General features: G+C 46.6%; 1 protein-coding gene across 4 annotated transcripts in view; it reads right to left on the reverse strand.

The window, feature by feature from the left end:
* Nucleotides 1–22,883, reverse strand: part of SAP130 (Sin3A associated protein 130) — an 862,033-nt gene that overhangs the window by 768,131 nt on the left and 71,019 nt on the right. For all 4 annotated transcript variants that reach the window (XM_085634456.1, XM_085634459.1, XM_085634457.1 and 1 more), the window contains 4 exons: nt 11,718–11,835; nt 5,815–6,050; nt 4,445–4,603; nt 3,870–3,981 (listed from right to left, as the gene is read on the reverse strand). In XM_085634456.1, the coding sequence (XP_085490582.1) occupies nt 3,870–3,981; nt 4,445–4,603; nt 5,815–6,050; nt 11,718–11,835 (625 nt within the window). The remainder of the gene's footprint in view (nt 1–3,869; nt 3,982–4,444; nt 4,604–5,814; nt 6,051–11,717; nt 11,836–22,883) is intronic.

The following is a 22,883-nucleotide window of genomic DNA, read 5'->3' on the forward strand; positions in this document are numbered from 1 at the left end:
GTGGTGATGGTTACCGTTGGGCTTGGTGGTGTCAAGGGCTTCCCTATTGTTATGTTCTCCTTGTTCCACCACACTATCTCTTCTTGCACTGTGTGCGTTACAACCACTAGATCCTCCCAACTACCGGTTGCTTGTGACCATTGTTGTTGCAGCCATTCCTGGAATGGTGTCATGTGTAGGCGTACATTGGGGACTAGGTGAATGCATGACGCCATCATCCCCATGAGGCGCGTCTCCCTCAGCAGGGCCAGTGTTCTCTTGTCGCTGGGGATCCCCGTTTTCTGTATGGTGTGGATCTGTGCCCCCAGGAAGATCTTCACCTGTTCCGGTTCCATTGAGGATTTCCCCCAGTGTATGGAGAATCCCAGCTTCGTTAGCGTCCTTGTGACCTGCTGTGCGTGTTCCTCGCATCTTTTGCGTGAACTTGCTTTTATTAGCCAGTCGTCGAGATAAGGGTATACATGAATCCCTTCCCTCCGCAGGTACGCCGCCACTGCCGCAAGGCATTTTGTGAAAACCCTTGGTGCGGACATTAGTCCGAATGCCATGGTTGTGATCTTTGTTGATGGTAAATCTTAACAGATGTTTGTGCTGCCTGTTCATTGGGATGTGCAGGTAGGCATCTTTGAGATCCACGGTGGAAATTAAGTCTCCGTCTCTCATCTGAAGTAGTACCTCTTGTAGGGACGTCATATTTAATTTTTGTGTCCTTATGTACTTGTTTAGGAACCGTAGATCCAGAATGGGTCTTTAGTGTTTCGTCCACCTTTGGTACCAGGAAGTAGTTTGAGTACACTCCCTTGTTCCTTTCTTTGAATGGTACTGGTTCTATGGCTTCCTTTTTGAGTAGCTCTTGTGCTTCCTCTACGAGTTGCATTAGCTCCTGTCCTGAGTGTTCCCTTCTCTTTGGTTTCCTGTTCGGTGGTTTCCTTTCCAACTCTACGCAGTATCCAAACTGTATGATGTTGAGTATCTATTTGTCTGTTATCTTTTTCCATTCCTGAAGGAAACGTCTCAGCCTGCTGCCTACTGGTGTTGCATGCTCGTTGGCGTTTGGTCTGTGTAACACTCTCTTGTTGAATTTTCAGTGCTCTCCCCTCGGAGGGATCTTGTGGTTGAGCACGCTTCGCCGGGCGGAGTCACTTTGAGGCGGGTTGTTCTCCCGGTCTTCGTCTTTGCCCTCGTCCGTTCCCCCTACTGCGAAAGGACTGGCCCGAGGCTGGTACTGCCAATTTTGTTTCTGCTGTCCCTGCTGGCAGTGATTGTCGCCCTGGTGGCCCTGCTGGAATGTCTGGTGTGACGTTCCCGGCTGGTTTCTGCCCCTTCCGTATGGTCTCCGTGTTGGGGTACCTCTTCTCATCCCTCTGAATTGCAGGGCCCCCATGGACCTTGCTTTTTCATTCTCCTTTTTGAGCTGGGTGAGTTTTTCATCCACCGGGGCTCCGAACAGCATTTCCCCGTTGAAAGGGGTGTTCAGGATGTTGTTCTGGACTTCCGGCTTGAAGCCTGAGCCTGAGATCCTGAGCCAGGCCTGCCTTCTTTCCGTTATCCCTATTGCCATCAACCTGCTTGATGTTTCGGCTCCATCTAAGGCCGTTTTAAGGCAAGAATTTGCGATATTCTTCCCTTCCTCCACCAGGTGCGAGGCTCTTTGCTGGTATTGTTCGGGGAGGTGCTTGATTAGCTGCCCCATTTCGTCCCAATGTTGGTATTGGTGTCAGTTCAGTAGGGCATGGAGTTCACCATGCGCCAGTGCATCGCCGGGTTTCTTTCAATCTTCCTCCCAGTCAGGTCCATCCTCCTGCTTTCCTTGTCTGGTGGTGGGCCAGAGGTTGCCGGGACATTAGCCCTTTTCCTGGCAGTTGACGCAATGATGGAGTCCGCTGTGGCGGATCCCTTGATGTAGGAAGGGTCCTGTGAGGAGTGCTTATACTTCTTCTCCGTCCTAGGTGTGATGGACCTGCATGTTGCTGGGTCCTTGAACGCCTCCTTCCCCTGGTTCATGACACTTTGGAGCATGGGGAGGAACTGGCTCCTCGTTTGGATGGGGAGCAGTGTTTCCAGTAAAAAGTCTGCTTTAGGCTTTTCTTCCTCCAGCTTGACCCCAAAAGCTGCAGCTGCGCTTTTGATGACCATATTGTAGGCCCCAATGTCATCTGGCGGCAAAGGCCTTGAAGGGTAAGTCTCCACAGGCTCTTCCGTGTTTTCGGCGTCAAGGTCCTGCCACTCCAGGTCCTGTGTCGTCGATGGCGCCGAGCGGTAGTTTGATTGTTGGTCATCATCTTCCTCTCCCTCATAGTATAGGTCCTCTTCTTCTTCTCCGGGAGTTTGACAGTTCTTCGGCGTCGAACTCTTCCTGTTCCTAGACGTCTACGATGACAGACGGTGGTTTCGTGGGAATCGTGAATTTTCTCATTTTTTCGTCAAACTCCTTTTTCCTTTGTAGAATGCTCTCCGTTTCTGCCTCCAGCCTCCTCTTCTTCTTTTCCAGCTCGGAGGCCTGTTCGGCGTCGAGCGCGGGTCTTTTAGCCGGGGCCGGCGTCGACGCGACCTTCTCCTTCGAAGTCGAGTGCCCAAGTTCTTGGCCTTGCTTCGACGACCTTGGCTTTTCGCCGGTCTTCGCCACCTGGGAGTCCTTTTTGGGCCTTTCGTCCTTGGAGGCAGCTGCGGTCGTCGAAATTTTCGGCGCCGGTGCTCCTTTCGAGGACTTTGACTCTGTTTTTCGAGAGTCTGACTTAGGCTTTCGGGGCCCTGTCGAGGGTTTAGTGTTCGACGTCTCTCCTACCCTATCAGACGTTTTCTTATCGGTCTCTGAGACCGTGAAGTCATCTGGTCCCTCGGCGACGTTGTCTTCCTCGTCGGTGGAGAGGCCCAGTTCGTACAGCGACGGGGCCTGTCCCTTGCCCTGCATGTTGTAATTGGCTCTCCTCTGTCTCGCTATAACCCGGAGTGTCTTCGGTGTGAAGGCGGAACAGGCGTTGCAGTCTTTGCTCTCGTGGTCGACTGGCAGGCAAAGATTGCAGACCGGGTGTTGGTCCTTCTGCGCGTATTTATGGTGACCGTTACAGCAGAATTTAAAGGGTGTCTTGTCCATTCCTGCGCTCAGTGTCCCTGAGTGCGCATTCTCCGTTGGACGTCGAAGATCTCGAGGTTCTCCTCCTTCTTCGTCGTCCCGGCTTGTTGATCTTCCTTTCTGTAGTCTTCCTCAACTTCTTCTTCGATGAAACTCGTGCTTTTTCTTCTTTTCTTCCCAAAAACTCTGGAGCTTCACTGTGACGATCCAGACCCAACAGCGGATAAAAGAATCTGAAGATGGCGCCCCGAGGTGGGAGCTTCCGCAGGAAGCGTGCCGACGTCACGAGAGGTACACCAAATGGTGGGACGTCGACGCCCACCTGGGCTACAAAAAAAAAAAAGAAGAAAGACTACGATTCCGGACCCAACCACCAGACCGCGGAATAATGCACAGCATAGTGAATCCAGAAAGATTCACGCTGCAAAAGACACTGTTCTGCATTCTGTCCATCAATTGTTCTTTTTGCACCAATCCAAAATTTGGCATTGGCAGTCCTGCTGCAGAATCAACATACATTTTGTGGGTAACCAATTCAGGGGAGCCAGAACCTTTATTGCAGCAAGGTGATATAGAGAGTATTAAGGGGACACTGGCTCTTTCGTTAGAACAAGTCAATCAATTCCAGAAAGGAGATTGGCAAACGAAGAACAGTTAACAGTGGTACTGTGTAGGGGAGCCCCCCCTAATTGGGAATTCACTTCTCAGTCTCATGTGAAATTTAATTACTGTTAATGACTTTATATCCAGTCACAAACTGTTAAATGTATTTAAAAAATAATTAAAAACATTGTACCTCGAGGTAGATGTGATGCTCCTATGTGCAGTGGAGTCCCAGGTGCACCACTACGAACAATTGACATCTGGACATTTGCTGCCATGATATGGTGCAGGTTACTCTGATGTCCCTAAATCAGAGAAACACACGCAGAGAAAAACTAGAATCAAAATTAAGGGCTCAAAAAAGGGTGTCTACTTACATACAAAGGAAGTAGAGACAAATCTCCCTGCCCAAGAGAACATTTGTTCATTTCACGAACAAAGACCAATCAGACAAGAGGGAATCTCATCTTATGCCAAAGATTGCAAATTCAAAGTGAATTAAAAAGAGCTGGACCATTTATTTATTTATTGGGGACAGACAGTTCAAAACACGTGTAAAATATACTACTTTGTCATGGAAGTACACTTTGGCTACCAGAAATGCACATGCCACATGTTGCCTTACACAATTATGTAGGAATAAAGGATACATTTTCATGTTACTGCAGATTTATAGGCAATGGGAAGATTTTTAGATGGAGTTGGGAAATATTCGTTCTGGATGGTCTCTGTATTCCATGGAAGAAGAAGATCAAAAACAAAACTTGCCTGCTGGCCACTGATGGTAGCCACAGGAATGGCAGACGCCTGTGGTAGGTTCCCTTCCACGGTCACCGTCACCTGCCCTGATACCTTGGATAAAGAGGAGAGGGAAGAGGGTGGAGCCGGAGCAATTGGGCGACTGGGCATGGAGGACTTCAGTGAGGTCTGGATGCACCATAAGGAGAAAAACACAATTAGAACGAATGCATACTTTTAGCTACAATGACATCAAGCCATCAAAAAGAGGAGGTCATTGGCAGTACCATCCTCAGCAGTTCAAACTATTAGCTTATACAACAAGAGCTCTTTCATGACTCTACCCTAGAATAACGACATATAACCACCTATCTCTACCTGCAACACCAGTAGCTAACTATTTTGCTACCTACCACACCAACGCACAGAAAAGTGTCACTCATCGAACAGATATTCAATTTAATTGTGCATTGTGATCCTGCAATGACCCCTTTTACATACTGCTCTCAGTTCTGCCTTGCTGGGAGCAAAATTATGTTAAGGCTTGAGGAGCATTTTAAAATCAACAAATTTCTGCAATCATAATTACGGATACCCAATCCTGGGTCACCACTAGAAGGCTACCAAATGCCCTTATGTCCCGCTCCTTCTGCACATGCACCATTTCTTTTCAGTCCAGGATCTGGAAATACCACATAAGTGGGCATCCTGAAATGTTCTCTGGACCCCATCAAGGTAGCTATGCACTCTGCTGTGCTTCTTATGTCCTCCACCAGAATATTAGACTATATCACACACATCCGCTAAGTGCTCCGCTGGCTCCCCATCAAGGTAAAGATAAAACGAAAAATCAGATGCCTTGAATATAAAGCTGTTCTTAAGACGTCAGTCTGATCACCATACATGAAATTTAAAGAGACCTAAAATAACCAGACTTTAAATCTTTCCAAGCTCTCTACCAAATATTCTGTGGATTCACCCCATCTATTTGAAAATTCAACCTTCAGGTTGGCATTGAAATTTCACACAGTCTTTCGGAAAACTACTTAAAACACTTTCAGCATCAAAAAGAGCACTGACTCGGCCTTCAATACGATTTTTGGAATTATTCTCATCTAAACTCCTAAACAGGTCTACCCTGTTATTCTATTCTCGATCACCCACCGATGTTTCAGGCTTCCTGCATACCATGTAAATAGATGTAGCCCAGTTAACTTACACTATCTGGCACTTCAAAATATACGAATGAAAATGTTCCTCTAATAAGGGATGATCCCTACATGCACAACTTTCAAATATTTCAAGGCCTTGTTTGAAGATTATGAATCGGAGGAGGGTACCCTTACTGGAAAACTAGTATTAGAGACAGGAAACCTTTTAATGACCTGCCCTCAAATTACCTTAAGAATCCCTTCAGAGAAAGATAGGGGCATGGCAGAGGTCAAATGGCCTTGCTGAGCTGTGACGGAGACGGAACCTCCTTGCTGCACCGTATGATGTGGAGCTAGCATCTGGACCTGAGGATAGGGCCGGACAACCACGGGCTCGTGCTTCTCATCCCGAGGTGGCAGGCAGCTGCTCGAACACAGGTATTCTTTCAAAGCCCCTTCTGTATCTCGACTAGACTCATCATTAACTGGATAGAAAAGTAAGTAGCAAGAGATTAGAATATATAAAATATGCAATATTGTCAGACAGCAAAGTAGGAAATAGGCAAGATGAAAATAATGTAAAATACTAAGTGAGCAGTCTAACCAAACCACACATATAAGATCTAGGCAACCCGACTGTCACTTGAGATCAAAACTAAGATGGTGACTGAGCTTAACTTTAAGCGCAAAAGAGGAGACTCACTACACATCTACGTATGTGGGGAGAGGGTTTAGCACGCTGATCGACTTTATTACCGTCACCAACTCCCACTCCTGCTGGTTAACCGATTTTGCTACACATACACTTGGGGTGAGTGACCATCTCCCATTAAGCTTTTGTATACAGCTCCCCTGAAAATCAGACTGTATTCCGGCGGAGAAATTGGCCTGGTCAACTAACTGCACCCTAAATAGAATGAACGGGTACGCCCTTAGATGGTCAAAGTGTAACCAAGAGGTTATGAACAGGAGCATAATTAAACAAGCGTTAACTTCCATCAATGTTTGCCTTCAGGACGAAGTATTACATACAGACATCCTGGACTCTTTTGCAATAATTACAAAGACAAATAAAGAGGACCTACAACGTCCAATTAAAGAGGGGAATGTAGCCAGAAAAGGGTGGTTCGACTCAGCCTGTACTAAGGCCCACACTGCCTTCAAGAATGCTTTAAGGAAAAATCCGAGGAACCAATCTGAGATTATCTATCTTAGACGTGTGTACAACCAGGCTAGGAAGTCACGTAAATGCGTAATTAAGAACGATGCTTGGGAATGTTTATATAATGCGTCTTTGGAAAAGGATTGCTCTGCCTTTTGGTTAGCTGTCAAGGCTCCTTTCTTTACTACAGGGGAAATTGATAGAATGGAAGAGGCTATCACAGAAGATTCTTGGATAGATTTCTTCGCCGAGGTTTATAATCCAGGAGGGAAAGATAAATTGGTTGATATGAAGATTGTTACCCAGGGTCAAAAGGCGGGCGATTTCACTCCGATCAAGCTAGATGTTACCGTAAATGAAATCTCAGATGCAATCACCCAGAGCAAAGGTAACAAAGCGCCAGGCGCAGATGGTGTCCCCATAGATCTATTCAAATATCAGCCTGAGCTCTGGTCGCCCCTACTCACGCGTGTACTGGAGGCTAGTTGTGCGCGGGGCTTTATTGATACCTGGGCAGACTCTATAATCATACCTATATTCAAAAAAGGGGACCGGGATAAACCCTCTTGTTATCGTCCCATATCCCTTCTGGATTCCTTTATGAAAGTCACCGGGCGAGTTATTTTGAATCGCCTACAACTATGGGCCGCTGAGGCCAACATTTTATCGCCGGTTCAATACGGCTTTCGTAAGGGCTGCGGCACCGTGGAACAGGTTCTTAATTTTACTTCACTATTAGGTAAATATACCCAGGCCAAAGAAGGTAAACTCTTCGTAGTGTTTGTTGACCTAAGCGCTGTGTTATTCACAATCGACTGTGGCAGATCCTGAGCGACATGAAGGTAGATGAAGTACTTATTTCTTTCTTAAGACAGTTGTACGCCGGCGCCAGGGCGAAAGTTAGGTACGGCATCAATGGTGAATGCACCAAGCCTTTTCATGTAAAGAGGGGAGTGAGACAAGGGTGCGTACTCGCCCCACTTTTGTTCAACCTGTACATTAACGATCTAGAAAAAGTTTTAGTTGCTGCAGCACGCGACTCCCCTCAGGTCAATCAGCACCAAATTGCGTCCCTCTTATATGCTGATGATGCAGTGATCATGTCCCGGACTCAAAGAGGTCTCCAAACTGCTCTGGACACTTACTTAAACTTTATGGACAACAGGGGGTTAAAACTCAATGTATCCAAATCATTTGTAATGTCCTGTGGTAGTCGTAAGAAAAGAGTGTGCCGCCTATTTGCTGGGAAGGAGGATCTGGCCCCAACTAAAATTTTCTCATACCTGGGTATAGTCCTTGAGGAAAAGGGGTCCTGGGGGCCAGCCATCAGAAATAGGACATTGTCATTCAAGAAAGCCACTGCTGCACTTATGACTTTCTCGAAAAAGCTGGGGAAGAGACCACCTGCGATTCTGTTAAAAATGTATCAAGCCAAGTGCATCAGTACAGCCACATATGGGGCAGGTATTTGGGGGATTTACAATTCTTCCTCTATACAAAAGGTAGAGAATGCATTTCTGAGATTTATTCTGGCAACCCCTGTTAGCTCCCCTGTTTTTAACTGTCATGCTGAGTTAGGTGTGCGTTATGTGAGTGACCTGATTAGCATACAACCAGTTTTGCTATGGTATAGAGTATGGACCTCGCCGGACCTAATGTTAAATAGAAATATCCTCAAGGATTGCATGGGCTTGGATAGGGCCCTCAGGATACCCTGGTTGAAGTATATTTGTAATTTCACTAGGGATCTTGGTAGACCCGAGTTTTATCATCAACCAGAGTCATTGTGCAGGATAACAAGAAAGGACCTGAAGGAGCTATGTTGGTCTCACGTGGAATCACTTAGACTAGGCGTTGAATTTAACAAGAATCTTGTTCTGCAACACCAACATATACTGGTCTCCTATAATATTCAGCCTTATTTAACCTGGTGTCAGGTGGGCTTTGACCGATTTTTACTAACCAGGCTTAGGTTCGACGTCTTTTTCCGTTTAGTCTCCTTTCCCGCAGTTAATGATTGGGCGAGAAATCTTTGTAATTGCCCGTGTGATAATCTGTCTACCCAATCAACCCTGCATGTAATTTGTTTTTGTAAATTTTACTCGATGGAAAGATCAAGATGGATCAAGCCACTTTTAAAAAAACATGGTTCATGGAGACATTGTCGCCCCGCTTTATTGTTTTTAGTCTCTTTACAGGATGAATATTGTGTGTCAATAATGCTGGGCTTTTTAAAAAGTATTTTAAGGAAAAGGAAAAGTTTAATTAATTTTTAGGTAATCTTTGTATGTCCTATTTAACAAATTTTTATTGTGGTTTACTTTTGTCTTTGTATGAACCTGTTGCTTTTATGACTTCATGAATTTTGAATTCGAATAAAGTATTAACTTACTTACACATCTACTGAACACTGACTTGCTGAGAATTGGCCTCCCTTCCCAAATGAATCCTAGACCAAGTCTGGGGTGTTGGAATCCTTATTACCATAAGTACATTCCATACACGATCTGTCCTCCAAAGAGTAGAAATGGGTTATGCACACCATATTTTTCTCGAATGTGGTCAGAAATCCGCTATTGAGCTCCGCCCTGTAAATTCAGATTGCACAAAAAGCAGAATTCCACAGGACTGTGGACTACTGCCGAGAAGCAGCACTGTGAAACAGTGGTGCACCTCAACTAACCTTTCGACCTCTTTATTAGTGAAGCTGCACAGAGCAATACTGAACATACATCAAACATTTAAAAATGTGAGATCTTCAGAAAGTCTAAAACAAACCTATCTGTATCTGGAGAATGCAATAAGTAATCACATCTGTAACAGAACTTCTTAAGCTTGACAAACATCAGCATTAGAAATGTTATCCATTAATTGTGCAAAACTGGGAAAATACTCAAGACCTGTAAATTATCCTATGATGGAAAGCAAAATAGGTTACAACTTCAACTCTTAATCCGGGTACGGTGTGAGGCCATTCATTTTCACAAATACTAGCCCCCCCCCCTCCCACAACTCTCTAACATGGCAAAAATTAACTAACTTCAGAATTTAGTTGAACCTTAGTAAGTGCTTAATTTGAGCCGGTGGGAGCCACCAGCGCTCGCATTTGGGGGCCGGCACACATTTTTCCACATAAGATATATAGGAACGCAAGAAAGGGAAAAAACACAAATGGAAAGATGGAGAAAGAGAAAGACTGAAAAACCATCACAAGAGAAGGAAGGGAGGGTCTGGTGGTGAATTAAAGAAGCCTGAGGTTGATTTAGGATTCTGCAGCCTTGATATTCGGCAACCGACATTCAATTGCACCGGCTGCATGCTTCTGAGCAGAGCCCCGGGCTTCGCCACACACTCTTTTACAAGTTAAGCAATGTAAGGTAAAACTGCATCCAACCCAATATGTTAGAGTGGCAAACAGGAAACATTGTTTGGGTCTTTGAACAATGTGCAAAGTAACATTCATAACAGGGCAGTATTTCAACATTTATTTGGGAGTTTTATAGAACACGAACTAGACCCAAAGCTATCGGAGTGCTTTACAGAGTAAGCACAACAACAATATGAGGAACAAAGAATAGAAAAAATATATAGTAACAGTAAAAAGGATAAACGGTATACAATGGGATATATAGGCAAAGTAGCAACAAGTGCCAGTTACATAAAGCGTAAATGAAAAAGTATATCAACATTATAAAAAAAGAAGAATAGACAGAGGGATGTGAGGATGTAAAGTTCTGAGGTAGCTATAGAAGGGAGTCGCAAGGATAGGGAGAGTAGGTGCACTGAATTTCCCAGCGGTAGTGAATGAGCTTGGCAACATACCACATTAGATCATAGGACTAGCACTTTACAGAGCAAGCACAAAAGCAGAAACTTGAGGTACATAGAAAGCAAATAAAAATAAGTCTCAACAGTAAGAAAGGAGTAGACAAAATACAGAGGGTAATGTAAGCAAGAAGCAACCAGAACCAGAGTTACATAAAGTGTAAGTGAAAGTACATAGCGACAATAAGTCCAAAAAGAATACGAATAATCAAGTATGAACACCATGTCCGAACGACAGTGTTTTCTTATCTAGCGCAGAGGGGGATACAGATTGCATTACTGCAGGAAACACACCTTAAAGCCAAAGATGAGATCGCACTCCAGCGCAGATGGCATGGGCAAGCCTTTTATACTGACTACTCAGCCATTGCAAAGGGGTGCTAGTATAGATTAAATCTGGAGGGCCATTTCAATATACTGGGCACCTAACTGATCCTGCAGGACGCTATGTAGTGGTACATGGCAAGCTGGATGGACGGGTCTGCGTTCAAACCATTAGACAGCAGGAGTAAAGATCTCAAAATTGCAAAGCACAAACATTGGAGTCTGGTGTATTCTCCACTTGATTCAGTGCATATTAACATTAGCACATATAGATCCAAATTAATAAAAATGTTCCATAAAAGATATTTAGCAATTCCTTTCCACAGCAAGTGAGGCACTATATCAATGCCGGCAGCTTAGATTTTTCACTAATGTTCCTGACCAACTTAATAAGGAGACCACCTTGGGAATATTACTGATTCTGATTGGAATTATCCCTTCTGGACAGTTAAAATGGGAGGAAAGAAGCAAGCATGGGTTTCAGAGCAAACTAACATCGGCTCTGACCTGGTGAAGATAAATGAACTAATGCTTCCAGTGTTTCACTCCACTGGGCATCTGGTAGATCGTAAAATACGGTCAACTGTACATTTTGTTTTTAAACTTCATCACTTTTTTTGGCATGAATACCATTCCTAACTCGCCAAAGAGACAAATTAAATTTACAGCCACCGACGATATTTTAAAGAATTTAACAGCAAGAAGTTGATAGTTGCCAGAAACGCCTGTTTTTAGCCCTAAGCTCTGTGATATAAAAGCAAGCATAAGTGTAAAGCATATATGAAACAGCAGCAGGTGCGAAATTGTTGCATTAGGAGTGGTAGTAGCATAATAGATTTACCTGACCCTGAAGTACTGAGGCCTACTGCAGCACCCGTGCTGGCTAGAAGAGCCTGAGCAGCAGCCAAAGCAGACATTGGGGCAGCAGAACGCGGGAACTGTTGGGATGACATGATGGGCTGCAAGGGAGCAGAAACAGAATTCAAAACAGCGTACAGAACTCTAATCAAAAACATACTAAGACGTATAAGTAGTACAGAATCTGACCACCACACTCTCCAAAAACCCAGCCGCCAAGCATACTTAGGGAAATACCCGATACTAAGATCCTAACTAGCAGATATTAACTCCCAGAGATGTTAGCTGTTTAGTGTTCATTCTCGGTTTATATTTTACAATCACACAAAAAAATATATATTTACTTAAATCTTTTCATTTGTACGTAAACAATCATCAGTACATTCAAAGAGCCATTATATTGTGTCATCATTCATCGTTTTGGTTCCAAGTCCTATGCGTTATATGATTTTCTTCAATCTTAACTAACTGCAAACCTGTTACATCACAGTAGCCATCTAGAAGCCTCGATATATGTCTACCATGCCCCTTAAATATTCTCTCCTTTCTTAGGACACCCTCTACTCTTGTATATCATGACCTCCGCCTGCCAGTACCAGTCAAGATCATTTTCCCATTCCTCCACTAATGGAGTGAGGGTCACCCACCATTTCTTTGCTATGTTTTGCATTGCCACTACAGCAGCTAATGTCAACCATTGCTTTAGGTGCCTTGGCCAATCATTGTTTCCGTTGGTTATCAAAAGAAACCATTTGGGGTCTAGTGAAGCTTACATACCCACCACCTCTGTCATTGCCTTGGCTATTTTCCGCCAGTACACCTGCAGGATTGGGCATTCCCACAATAGATGATAGAAGGAGCCCTTGGACCCGCGTCGCAAACGTCAACATATTTTCACTGCGCCCAATTCTGTGGAGCACTGACCTGGGGTAATATTACCTATGTATTATTTTAAGCTGTAAAAGAAGCAACCTTGCCCGTATCGCCACTTCTCTCGGGCCCTGGAGCACCTCTACCCATTCTTCATCTTCAAAAACACCCCACTTCTCGTTCCCATGTCATCCGGAGGGTGCCCATAGGATCTGGGGCATTATTAATTATCTTTTTGTAGATCAGTGATAAAGCTTTGTCCTGCAGTCGCTCTGTCAATATCCTGTCTTCTGATGGAGAGGCAGCTAGCAAGGTCTCTCCTTCCTTGAGATATCTTCGCAGGGCGTGCCCTAGCTGGATATATTTGAGCCACTCTCCTCTTCCCATGTCGTATTCCCCTTGTAGATCAGCAAATGTGACGTACGCCCATCCCTTCCAACTTTCTCCCAGTGTCTCCAGCCCCAGTAACTCTCATTTAGCAAATCCCGCCAGCTTTCATATTTACCTCAGAAGATCGCCTGCCCAGAGGTGTCATTTCTGTGAGTTTGCCTTCCCAACCCGAATACTTCGTCGTAGCAACCCATGCCTTAATCGCTGTTGTAGTAAGAGGTGGGAGGTTCTTAACAAATTGCTTAGTGTAAACTACATCCTGAGGGCCTCTCACTCTTATTGCTAGTCTATCAACCCTATATGCTGGGTGGGGGGGCGCTAGAGGGCGCACGGCAAGATGGCTGCGATGTAGAGCCGCTCCGCCGGCCGAATCCATAATCCGTTCAAAATCCTGCTGTTCCCCAACACATCCACTGCCTGCAAATACAGGACGACGCAGTGAAAGTGCGGCGGAAGACTCGGGTGAGAATATTAAAGTAAACTGCCGAGAAATCTACCTGTGACAACGTGGGCCCGGAACGACAACATGGCGGCCCAGCGAGCCTATTGAGCGCCAGACTGCAGCGGTCGGCAGGCGGAGGTATCCGCGACCGGTGGTCCCAGACGGGGGCTCGCGCCGCTACATTCGCGGTCCCTGCTCAACAAAACGGCCAGCGAGTGAGCGGCACATCAGACTGCACAGCGCTGCCTGAGTCGCGTGCTTTTACTCCCTGCCGGCGGTGGTGCGGGACCTGTGCAAGGTGGTGGTGGTGGTGTAGTCCCCTCCTGTGGGCCAGAGCGATGATTGGAGTCGTGCCGCTGCTGCTGACAGACATCGCTGCAGGCCTGCAGTGTGTTGGGTGAGTGGTGGGGTGTGGGGTGGCGCGGGTGGCCTGTGCTGTCGGCGCCCGTGGTCGGGCCTCACGTCCGCGGCGGCGGCGAGGCCTACGCTCAGTTAACAGGCGCATTGTGAGCACAGAGCAACAGCTCGAGTTACACCCCTGATGTGAGTCTGCGGTCTCGGCGCGGGTACATCGCGATTAGAAAACGTTTCCAAGAGAAGGCTGTGAAAGTGCCATAAACTTTGAAATTAACAAGCTACAACGGAGAATGCTCCCAGACGCGTAGCATTGTTGACCAGATGCCTCTGCTAGATTGCTGATTTCCTGGGTGGATTGTAAGCGGCCCTCCGCGGCTTTTATGAATTGCATTGAGGAGCACTCACAGTAGTAGGGGAGCTGACGTGGTGGACTTCCTGGGGTCCTTATGCTAACGAGGACCTGCTAAACAGTTTAACGGGTATTCCTATACGAGAGCCCAGACAGGGGAGATGCGACTAGGTACTGCTGTACTCGGCAGCACTGCAACGAAAGAGAACATTTTACACTCAAGGGCCTATCACATGCCCCAGAATATTGTTCAATAGGCCGGTGGCACGCAAAAACTGTCGCTGAAGCTCAGCATTGGTGGGACTGCTGTGTAGAGGTGGTGCCAGATCGACACAGAGCGCTCTCCGGACAGGGATGAGTCTCCGGGCTGAGAGCAGTAAGTACTGTTACTGGTGAGATGACGTACTCCTGCTTAGTAGTGGGACTTTTATATACAGCAACCGTGCCCAGCAGTGCAAACATGGGGAAGACGGAGTAAAGTCAATTACCCCTCACGTCTGAGCCATGGGAAACTAGCAATTCGCAACTACAAGCCATTTCTGATTCACAGCGGGAGATCACCAGTGACAGTTTAACCTCTACTGAAAAAACGCTCCTAGCTGTGCAGTCCAGCCTACAGTCTATTGATGGCAAAATAGATCATCTAAACCTACTGATGCATCATATGTTCACGAAGCTGGATAAACATGCAGTAAGACTGAGCGAAGCGGAAACACGCATATTGGATCGCAGTTCCTTCATCACAGTCCCTTTTAATTCTGGCTGCCTGTAGTATTGAATCTGTCACGATTGAATATCCTGGCAATAATAGCTCGCGGCAGGGCTCCTGGTCTAGGAGGAGGCATCGGAACCCTGTGCGCTCTCTCAATGGAAAAAAATTTCAACAGGTGTGGGGTTTGCAGCTTGTTGACAATAAGATCTTCCAGGAACAGGTCAGCATTTGGTCTCTCTGCTCCTTCGGGCACCCCAACTACATGTATATCGTTCCTCCAGGCTCTTTCTTCTTGATCCTCCAGTCGCGCTGCCATATGTGTTGTCAGTTGTGTTAAGGTATGTACCAGTTAGCCGAGACGTTTTGTCTTTGACTGAAGCTGGGCAATATGTGTTTCGGCCGTGGACACCTTCTCAGTTAATGTGGATAGGTCTGCTCTGATCAGGGTGACCTCTGTGGACATTGAATCTATTTTCGGTTCTAGGGATCCCTTAAAGTCTCGAATCGCAGCCATTATCGCGGTCAGCAAGGGCTCCTCCGCTCCACCCACTTCTTCTGCATTCGTTACTGATCTTGTGACTGTGTAGTTATCCATTTTGTTTGATTGCACCGGGCCCGCGCCTCTGGGCTGCCCCATCTTTCCTGTATCTGCTGCCAGGGTTTAGCCGCAGGAAGTCCACCGCTTCCCCCCTCCTCGACTCTTTATTTGAAGGGAGCTTCTTTGACTATTCACTCCTAGTTTGAGTTCTTTATGGTCCGTTCAGCGCCCCTTCAGAGTACTTCCCTGCCGCGTTGATGGCAACCCCGGCCCACTGCGGATCTGCTCCTAGGTCCAGATCGCTGATGTTATCGTAAAGAGATTTTTCTGGCTTTATTGATTGACTGTGATTACGCGAGGATATATGGGAGGGGACTTAGTGGCCAGTATCTTGTAAGACCCAGTTGGGCAGCACGCCACAGTTCCGAAGGGCAAAGGCCCCGAGAGCAGCCCCCTGCATAGGACCCACAACACCATCCGTGTCTGTCCGATTTACTCCAGCATCCCTTCCAGAGGCTATCAAGTCAGGCTTCTTCCACCCTGCTCTACCTGGACATCATGGAATGCAAGCTCACTGACCAGCACCTAGGCGCCATAATGCCATCAATGTGTCTCTGCAAGAAGCTGCGCTATCTGGGCATCTACTAGAACCCAGTCTCCTGCCAGGGGCTGAAGACCTTGCTTCTGCATACCATACATCTGCTAGACCTTCAGCTTATGATCTATCCATACCCAGTGGATTGTTACGATGACAGTCTGCCCAGGCACCCCTCGTTGACCCACTACCGCCATGGTATCTTCAGGCACGACAAACTAGCCGAGCTCGCCGGGGAAATCCATTTGATGCTGGCCGAGGCACAGAGGACAGACATGATCTGGACCAGTGAATTGTACAAGGAAAATGAACTGGAGTATTTGAACCTGTAGCTGTGACTTGTGGCCATGCCAAGGTGCGGCCACCCATTTCTTGAACCTGTGACTATGACTAGAGGGAGCTATCCTGTATAAACCCCCCCAAAAAATGAAACTTCACCAATTCTTATTTAGCTTCAATGTCTTTCATATTTGTGCAATAAACCATCTGTGGCTCAGCCACCGTAATTCCAGGCGGCTTTCTCTTTCATCGGAGGCTGTTGAGACAGCCGTCCACAAAGGCACCGGGCGCCTCCGCCCCCCTCCTCTGCCAGGATCAGCGGCTCTTATTAGCCCCTATTGCTGCCCCTCGTGTCGGGTGCCTCACCTCTGAAATCTCTCAGCATATCAACTGAGGGTCTCCACCCCTCCAGTCCAACCGGCTCACTTCCACTGCTACTGGCCTCTGTTGCGTTGGGCTGGAACTCAGTCCCAGCTCAGAATCTTCACTGCGAAGTCGGCGTGGATGCGGCCCGCTTTGTTTTATGCCCCAGAATAGGCTGCACCCCTGCTCTAAGGGGAAGAAGGAACGCGGGCAGAGAGCTTGCGTACTGACTCCTGTGGGGCCGAGGCCATCGTAAGCAGCTCCTCAGTTCTAGGGCCCAGCTTCCAGGATGCGGTTGACAAACCACCCAGCACCGCTCCTCACAATCTCCGCTGAGCCCCTCTCTCACAGGCATGACACTGCGCTGCACCGCTACTTCCCAGCCCGGTCACCACTTCACTGTGATGCCGATGCACTCTGGGCAGCAGGATTGATCTCTCTGCACATGGTTCGTCTGGCCCTCCACGATCGTTCCAGCAGCCAGTACCGCATCGGCTTGAGCTCCTAGAAGCCACTGCTCTAGGCTGGGATAGTCTTCTGTGCAGATTCCCTGGTTTTGGGGGCAATCGGATTGGCGATCGTGGCGCTGGGTGGGTGCTCCTTTGCCCGCGGTGGGTCCCTGGCGGAAATATATCTTGAGGTACGGATATTGCCGGATTTTAGGCTTGGACCAGAGCTCCACTACGCTACAGCCATCTTAGTCCATGGTCAGGCCACGCCCCTCCACCCCGTCACAAAAATATATTAAAAACAAAAATACAATTATAATAAATTTTACTTGCTAGGTCCATTCCTCTACTCGGAGGGTATGAGTCCAACCTTCCATCCCCTCCAATTACAGATCAGAAAATTCAAACAATCTTTATTGGATAGTTAATTAAAATCACCACAATTGCAACTGTAATAAAAACAATGCTAGCAGTTACATGCTTTCTCCATTGTGAGAATTGTGGATAGGATCAACTATGAAAATATTAACTAGGTCATCTCTTAAATTGGAGTGCTTGGTAGCCAATACTCTCAGTTAATAAACCAAATATTCATACTTGCTCTATAAATTCAACTACCTGTATCGAAACCTATTCTTGTCACGCGAAACTGGGCTGCAGGACAGGAGCTAAAATAAAATGAGTCATGACCTCTGTGCAAGCTTACAGAATACCTGCATTCTTCTTCATAGCTTTATCTACACTGTAGATCAGTCGTCTTCAAAGACGTGCCCTCCAATGTGTAAAAAATAAAAAGCCACTGAGGGCCCCCAGTATAACAAACATTTTACTGCTTTTAATCAATACAACTGGAAGCTCAATATATTTGTAAAAATTTTTACATTGCAGCTATGCTCAGTTATCCCTTTAAATAATGGGAGCAAATACACGACTGACAACATGCTATTGGAAGCCTGGTCTCCCTGCTATGTAAAAGTATCCACACAAAGATGTTTTATTAGAAATGGGTGAGGGACTTTGAGCCTTACTTTGAGCACAGCCCACCGCCCGATACTTACACAGAGCCAAAAAATGTTTGGCATAGCCCAGTACAGGGTGGCTCTGTGCCACTCTTCTGTTTTTCTCTATAATAACATCACTGTTTTCAGAATGGTGCTTTTCTTGGCAGTTAGTTCTCACTCCTCCACCCGAGATAAATTGAGGACCTTTCAGGTGGTCCATCCCTATTTTGAAGACCTCTGCTTTAGATGTACATGAAGCCAGCTGTCCTGCTCATTAACTCCCATAAAACTCACAAATAGAGTAGCAACAAGCTAGCAGATAAAATAGTAAACAGCCTACATGTTTCATCATGATGTTGGATTAGAATAATGTTTCATCCTGCACAGACATCACTTCAAACTTTACATAAGCCCCACTACACACTATAATACGGCTCAAACTGTTTCTCCGATTTCAGCAACTTTCATAAACTTAAAGGCTGACAAAAATTGCTTTTTAATGCAATTAAACTTTTTCTATTAGTTCACTATAGGTTCTGATGCCAGGCCTCAGTTTTAGAAGTGGTCTCCTTTCACTGATCAAGACCCAAAAGTGACTGAGAAAAATAATCAACTTACAACATCTTTAATTGCACAAAATGTATAGCTCACAAGAGATTGACCTTTTCCATCTGACAAGCCTTTACTACTAAAACTATACAACACAAACTGAATTTGCGTATATATATATATATATATATATATATATATATATATATATATATACATACATACATACATACACACACACACACACACACACACACACATATATACACACACACACACACACACATATATATACACACACACAGACACATGCCCACTTGGTCCGGCCAGTAAGACCCTGGTCACATGACTAGTACAGCCAATCCTATCCCATGTTGAGAATTTTGTTGCGACATCCGCAAAACACCCTCCCTCCCTTCTCTTTTATTACTCACAATTATTTTCTACAGGTCCTGACGAAAGCCGCGAGGGCATAAGGAAGAACAACCCCCCCCCCCCCATGTTCTTCTACGAGGCTCAGGAGAAGCAGGATTGGAAGGCAGTGTCGTTTTCTCCAGCACCCTTTACGTTTTGAACTTATAAAACCATTCATAAAGAGCTCATGTGTGCTGTGGTACAGGATCATTCATTAGCCATACTCCAATGTTTATGTGAAACCATTAGCAAAAATAAATTCATTCTTTTGAATTTACTTTACAGATATGCCAATAACACACAACTCATTGTTAGGCTAGATGGAGACTTGCATCAGTCGCCTAACATTCTTTTGAACTGAATAGTGGCAGGGTGGACGAGAGAGAATGAGCTCCAGCTTAACAGTGAACACTGAAGTGTGTGTGGAAGGCCATAGGTCAGATGCCTGGCTGCATTAACGGTGGCCTAAGAACATCTAACAACCCCAATTTTGCTGGAGACAGTGAAGAAATGGCCAGTCACATGACTCCAAATGTTGCTGGCATTTCAAGTATCTTAAGTGACTGCCTTATGCTTGACGGTGCTAATACTTGGAAAGCTGTGTACAGTCTTCCTTTTATCCATCTACCCCTGTAAGTTGGTTGCTCAGGTAGTAATAATATCCTGGCTGGGATACAACAATTAGATTTATGGTGAACGAACTGCACATCTGCTTGCCAAACAGCATAAATCTCGCCTCTATGTTCTCCACTGTTTCTTCTATAGATATAGATATAGATATAGATATAGAGAGAGAGAGAGAGAGAGAGAGAGAGAGAGAGAGAGAGAGAGAGAGAGAGAGAGAGAGAGAGAGAGAGAGAGAGAGAGAGAGAGAGAGAGAGAGAGAGAGAGAGAGAGAGAGAGAGAGAGAGAGAGAGAGAGAGAGAGAGATATTCACTGAGAAAACCATAGGTTTCAGGCACGTTATAGTTAGAAATTACCATTTTAAAAAACCTTAGAAATTCACTGAAAATACCATTAGGTTTCAGGGGCGTTTTAGTTAGTTGGACATTTCACTTGTACAAAACCAATTCTGAAGGTCCCCTGGGGGTAAACTAGCCCACCAGGTACCTCCAGTATGCGCCAGGGAGCTGAATTGCAGAGAGGTGCAAAAAGGGGCGTGGCCTCTGAACACCTCTGCAACGCAGCTCCCTGGCACATACTGGAGGTTCCTGGTGGGCTAGTTGGCCCCCAGGGACCCCCAGTATTGAAGGGGAATTAATTCCCTAATTTAAAGTTTGCACAGTGTTTCCATAATTATAATGGGGAGGGGGGCCGTGTGGCCCCCCTCCTGGGCCACTTCTAGCCCCGGGGACCCCATCCCCCCGGGGCTGGCCCTCTCTGTTGGGGACCGTGGAGGGGTCCCCAATCCCCCCCATGGTCCTGTCGGCTCCCCGCCTACTGCGGGAGCCGGCATTGCTTTTCCACATGGGGAGCTGCTAAGATGCAGCTCCCTGTGCTGCTAAGATGCAGCTCCCTGTGTGGAAAAGCAATCTGCTTTAGTTTTTAGGTCTCGCCTGGCGTAGGCTGAGTGAGCGCATGCGCAGTCTCACTGGCGAGATTTAATATTAATGGATATTTTCTGTAAGGGGCTTTAAGCCCCGCCCCTCTTTTCCATTGGCTGGCCTCACCGTTTATGGTAAACAGTGGCCAGCCATTGGAACAGAGCTGTGCATGACGCATTTGCTCGGCTTTTTGAGCCGTCCCACTTGGACGGGCTTGCCTGAATTACGTTGGTTGCAAAAGGTTTGCTAAAGACAAGAAACCTTTTAGCAGGCGAGGCCGGCAGAAAAAGCCGAGCAAATACATCATGGCGAGCGCTTGTAATACCAGGGCTTCTCGTTAACTGCATCCATTTATTTGTTCAGCTGTCACGGTGCTTCTTGCTGACATCACCTCCTCTGTATCTGCATTTGCCCACGGCGCACAGTTCACTCTCCACGCAGACACATCTTGGCAACGCGCATGCGTGGGCCTGCCTTGGAAAAGGCGGTTTTCGCTGTGCACTGTTTGCTAAGAGGTTACAGTGTTTCTCTGTGTCTATTTACACTCTGTGCTCTCATGCTGTTTTACAGCCGATATCTTCATCGTTGTAGCGGGGGACGACTTTTTAAAATGCAAGGCACACGGCAATATGATTGGCTGTAATGAATTCCCGTTTCCGAAACCGATGCGAGTGCAAGCACGCTCAGGGGTGTATTATGTGTCATCAGGCTGTGTGCAGCACTACCAGGCAGTGTGCTCATTGCACATAGTGCTTGCATATCACACAGAAAAGAACCCGTACAAGGAGAGATCTCAAGTGCTTATCTGGGGCAGCTAAGGGCTCTGGGAGCCGTCCCTGCTACATTGACACACACTGGAAACCAACTGTCCATACTGCAGTGGCAGCACACTGCTAGCTGCAATTATTAGTCAAACCAGATTTGCATCAGTTCACGCTTCCTATATTACACGTGAAGCTTGTATCATGACTGTAACATTAGGTTGGAAGTAGAACCCCCCCCCGCAGTGTCGGCTCGTTAGGATCTCCTACCTCTTTGACTGCACTGTTTCTTTACAATGTGACCTGCACCGGAGTGTGTCCATACTGCAGTCACCGCGCAAGGGAGCTAGACTTTAATGCAGTGACGTCACACCGGGTGCTAGTAACCCACACTGAGTGCTAGTCTTACCCCGGCAATATTATACTGGGAGATAGCTTTCACTGCATTACGAGCGCAGTGCCAGCTGCGCTCACTCCAAGCCCATCACACTGGGAGCTAGTCGTGCTGCAGTCACTGCGCACATGATGTTGCCCCTTACTGCATTGGACGTCACACAAAGAGCTGCATTTACTCCAGTCCATCACACTGAGAGCCCCTGCTGTAGTTTCCGGACAGTGGCAGCGGTTTTTACTTTAGTGACGGCTTCATGTGTGCTATTACTGCAGTCACTGCCCACAGGATGCGGTCTCTTACTGCATCACAATGGGCGCGCCTACCGTTGCATCAGTGCCACACTGTGAGCGGTCTTCACTGCACTGTAATTACCCTTTGCAGCCCACCCTGCAGTGAACTGATGCCCTCTCACGCCAGTGACACCTCACTGGAGAGTTTTGGTCACTGTGGAGAGAGACTAGACTGTGTTCTACGCTACTCCCATGCCAGCAATACCCAGGGCATCCCCCTGAGACACCTGCAGCAAGGATAGCCTCCAGCGAGCCCTCCCCTCACCGCCCCCCCGTGATCTCCCTAGGGCACATCTCCTCCCCTCCCCTCAGCAGCACTCTGACCCAGTGCACGTCACTTCTGCCAACCTCTGCGGATCTTCACCTCTGCTGGTCTGCACATCTCCTCTGGGTGTCACATGCCCCTTCTTTACCTTTTTCCCCAGAGTAGATCTCACCCTCTGATCCATCTCCCTAGTAGATCTCGCTCATGCAGATTCCCTCGCAGGGCACATCACCCATGGAGATCTGCCGCAGTTTGGTTTTACTGCTGTGATTAGTGGGTGATACGGTTACCACTTTAACAGCACACAGTTAACTGACCGGAAAGAAAGACAAAATGGGCCCTCTAGGGCCCGAACGCAAGGCCTGGTAATAATAGCACAAAGGTATCACTAGCGGATTCATTTTGATTATTTATTGCAGTTTTATTCTTGAGAATAATTAGTTTGCATTTGAAAGGAAATCCTCCTCCTACTGTCACTACATCTTCCCTACTTCTCCCCTTCCGCCTTGTTCTTTCTTGTTCTCTTCTGCTTGCCAATCCTTCTTGGCTTCAGTGCGGCTTCTGCCTCTGGGTCACTATGGATACAG

The sequence above is a fragment of the Triturus cristatus genome, chromosome 11, assembly GCF_964204655.1.
Source record: "Triturus cristatus chromosome 11, aTriCri1.1, whole genome shotgun sequence".
Classification (NCBI taxonomy): Eukaryota; Metazoa; Chordata; class Amphibia; order Caudata; family Salamandridae; genus Triturus; species Triturus cristatus.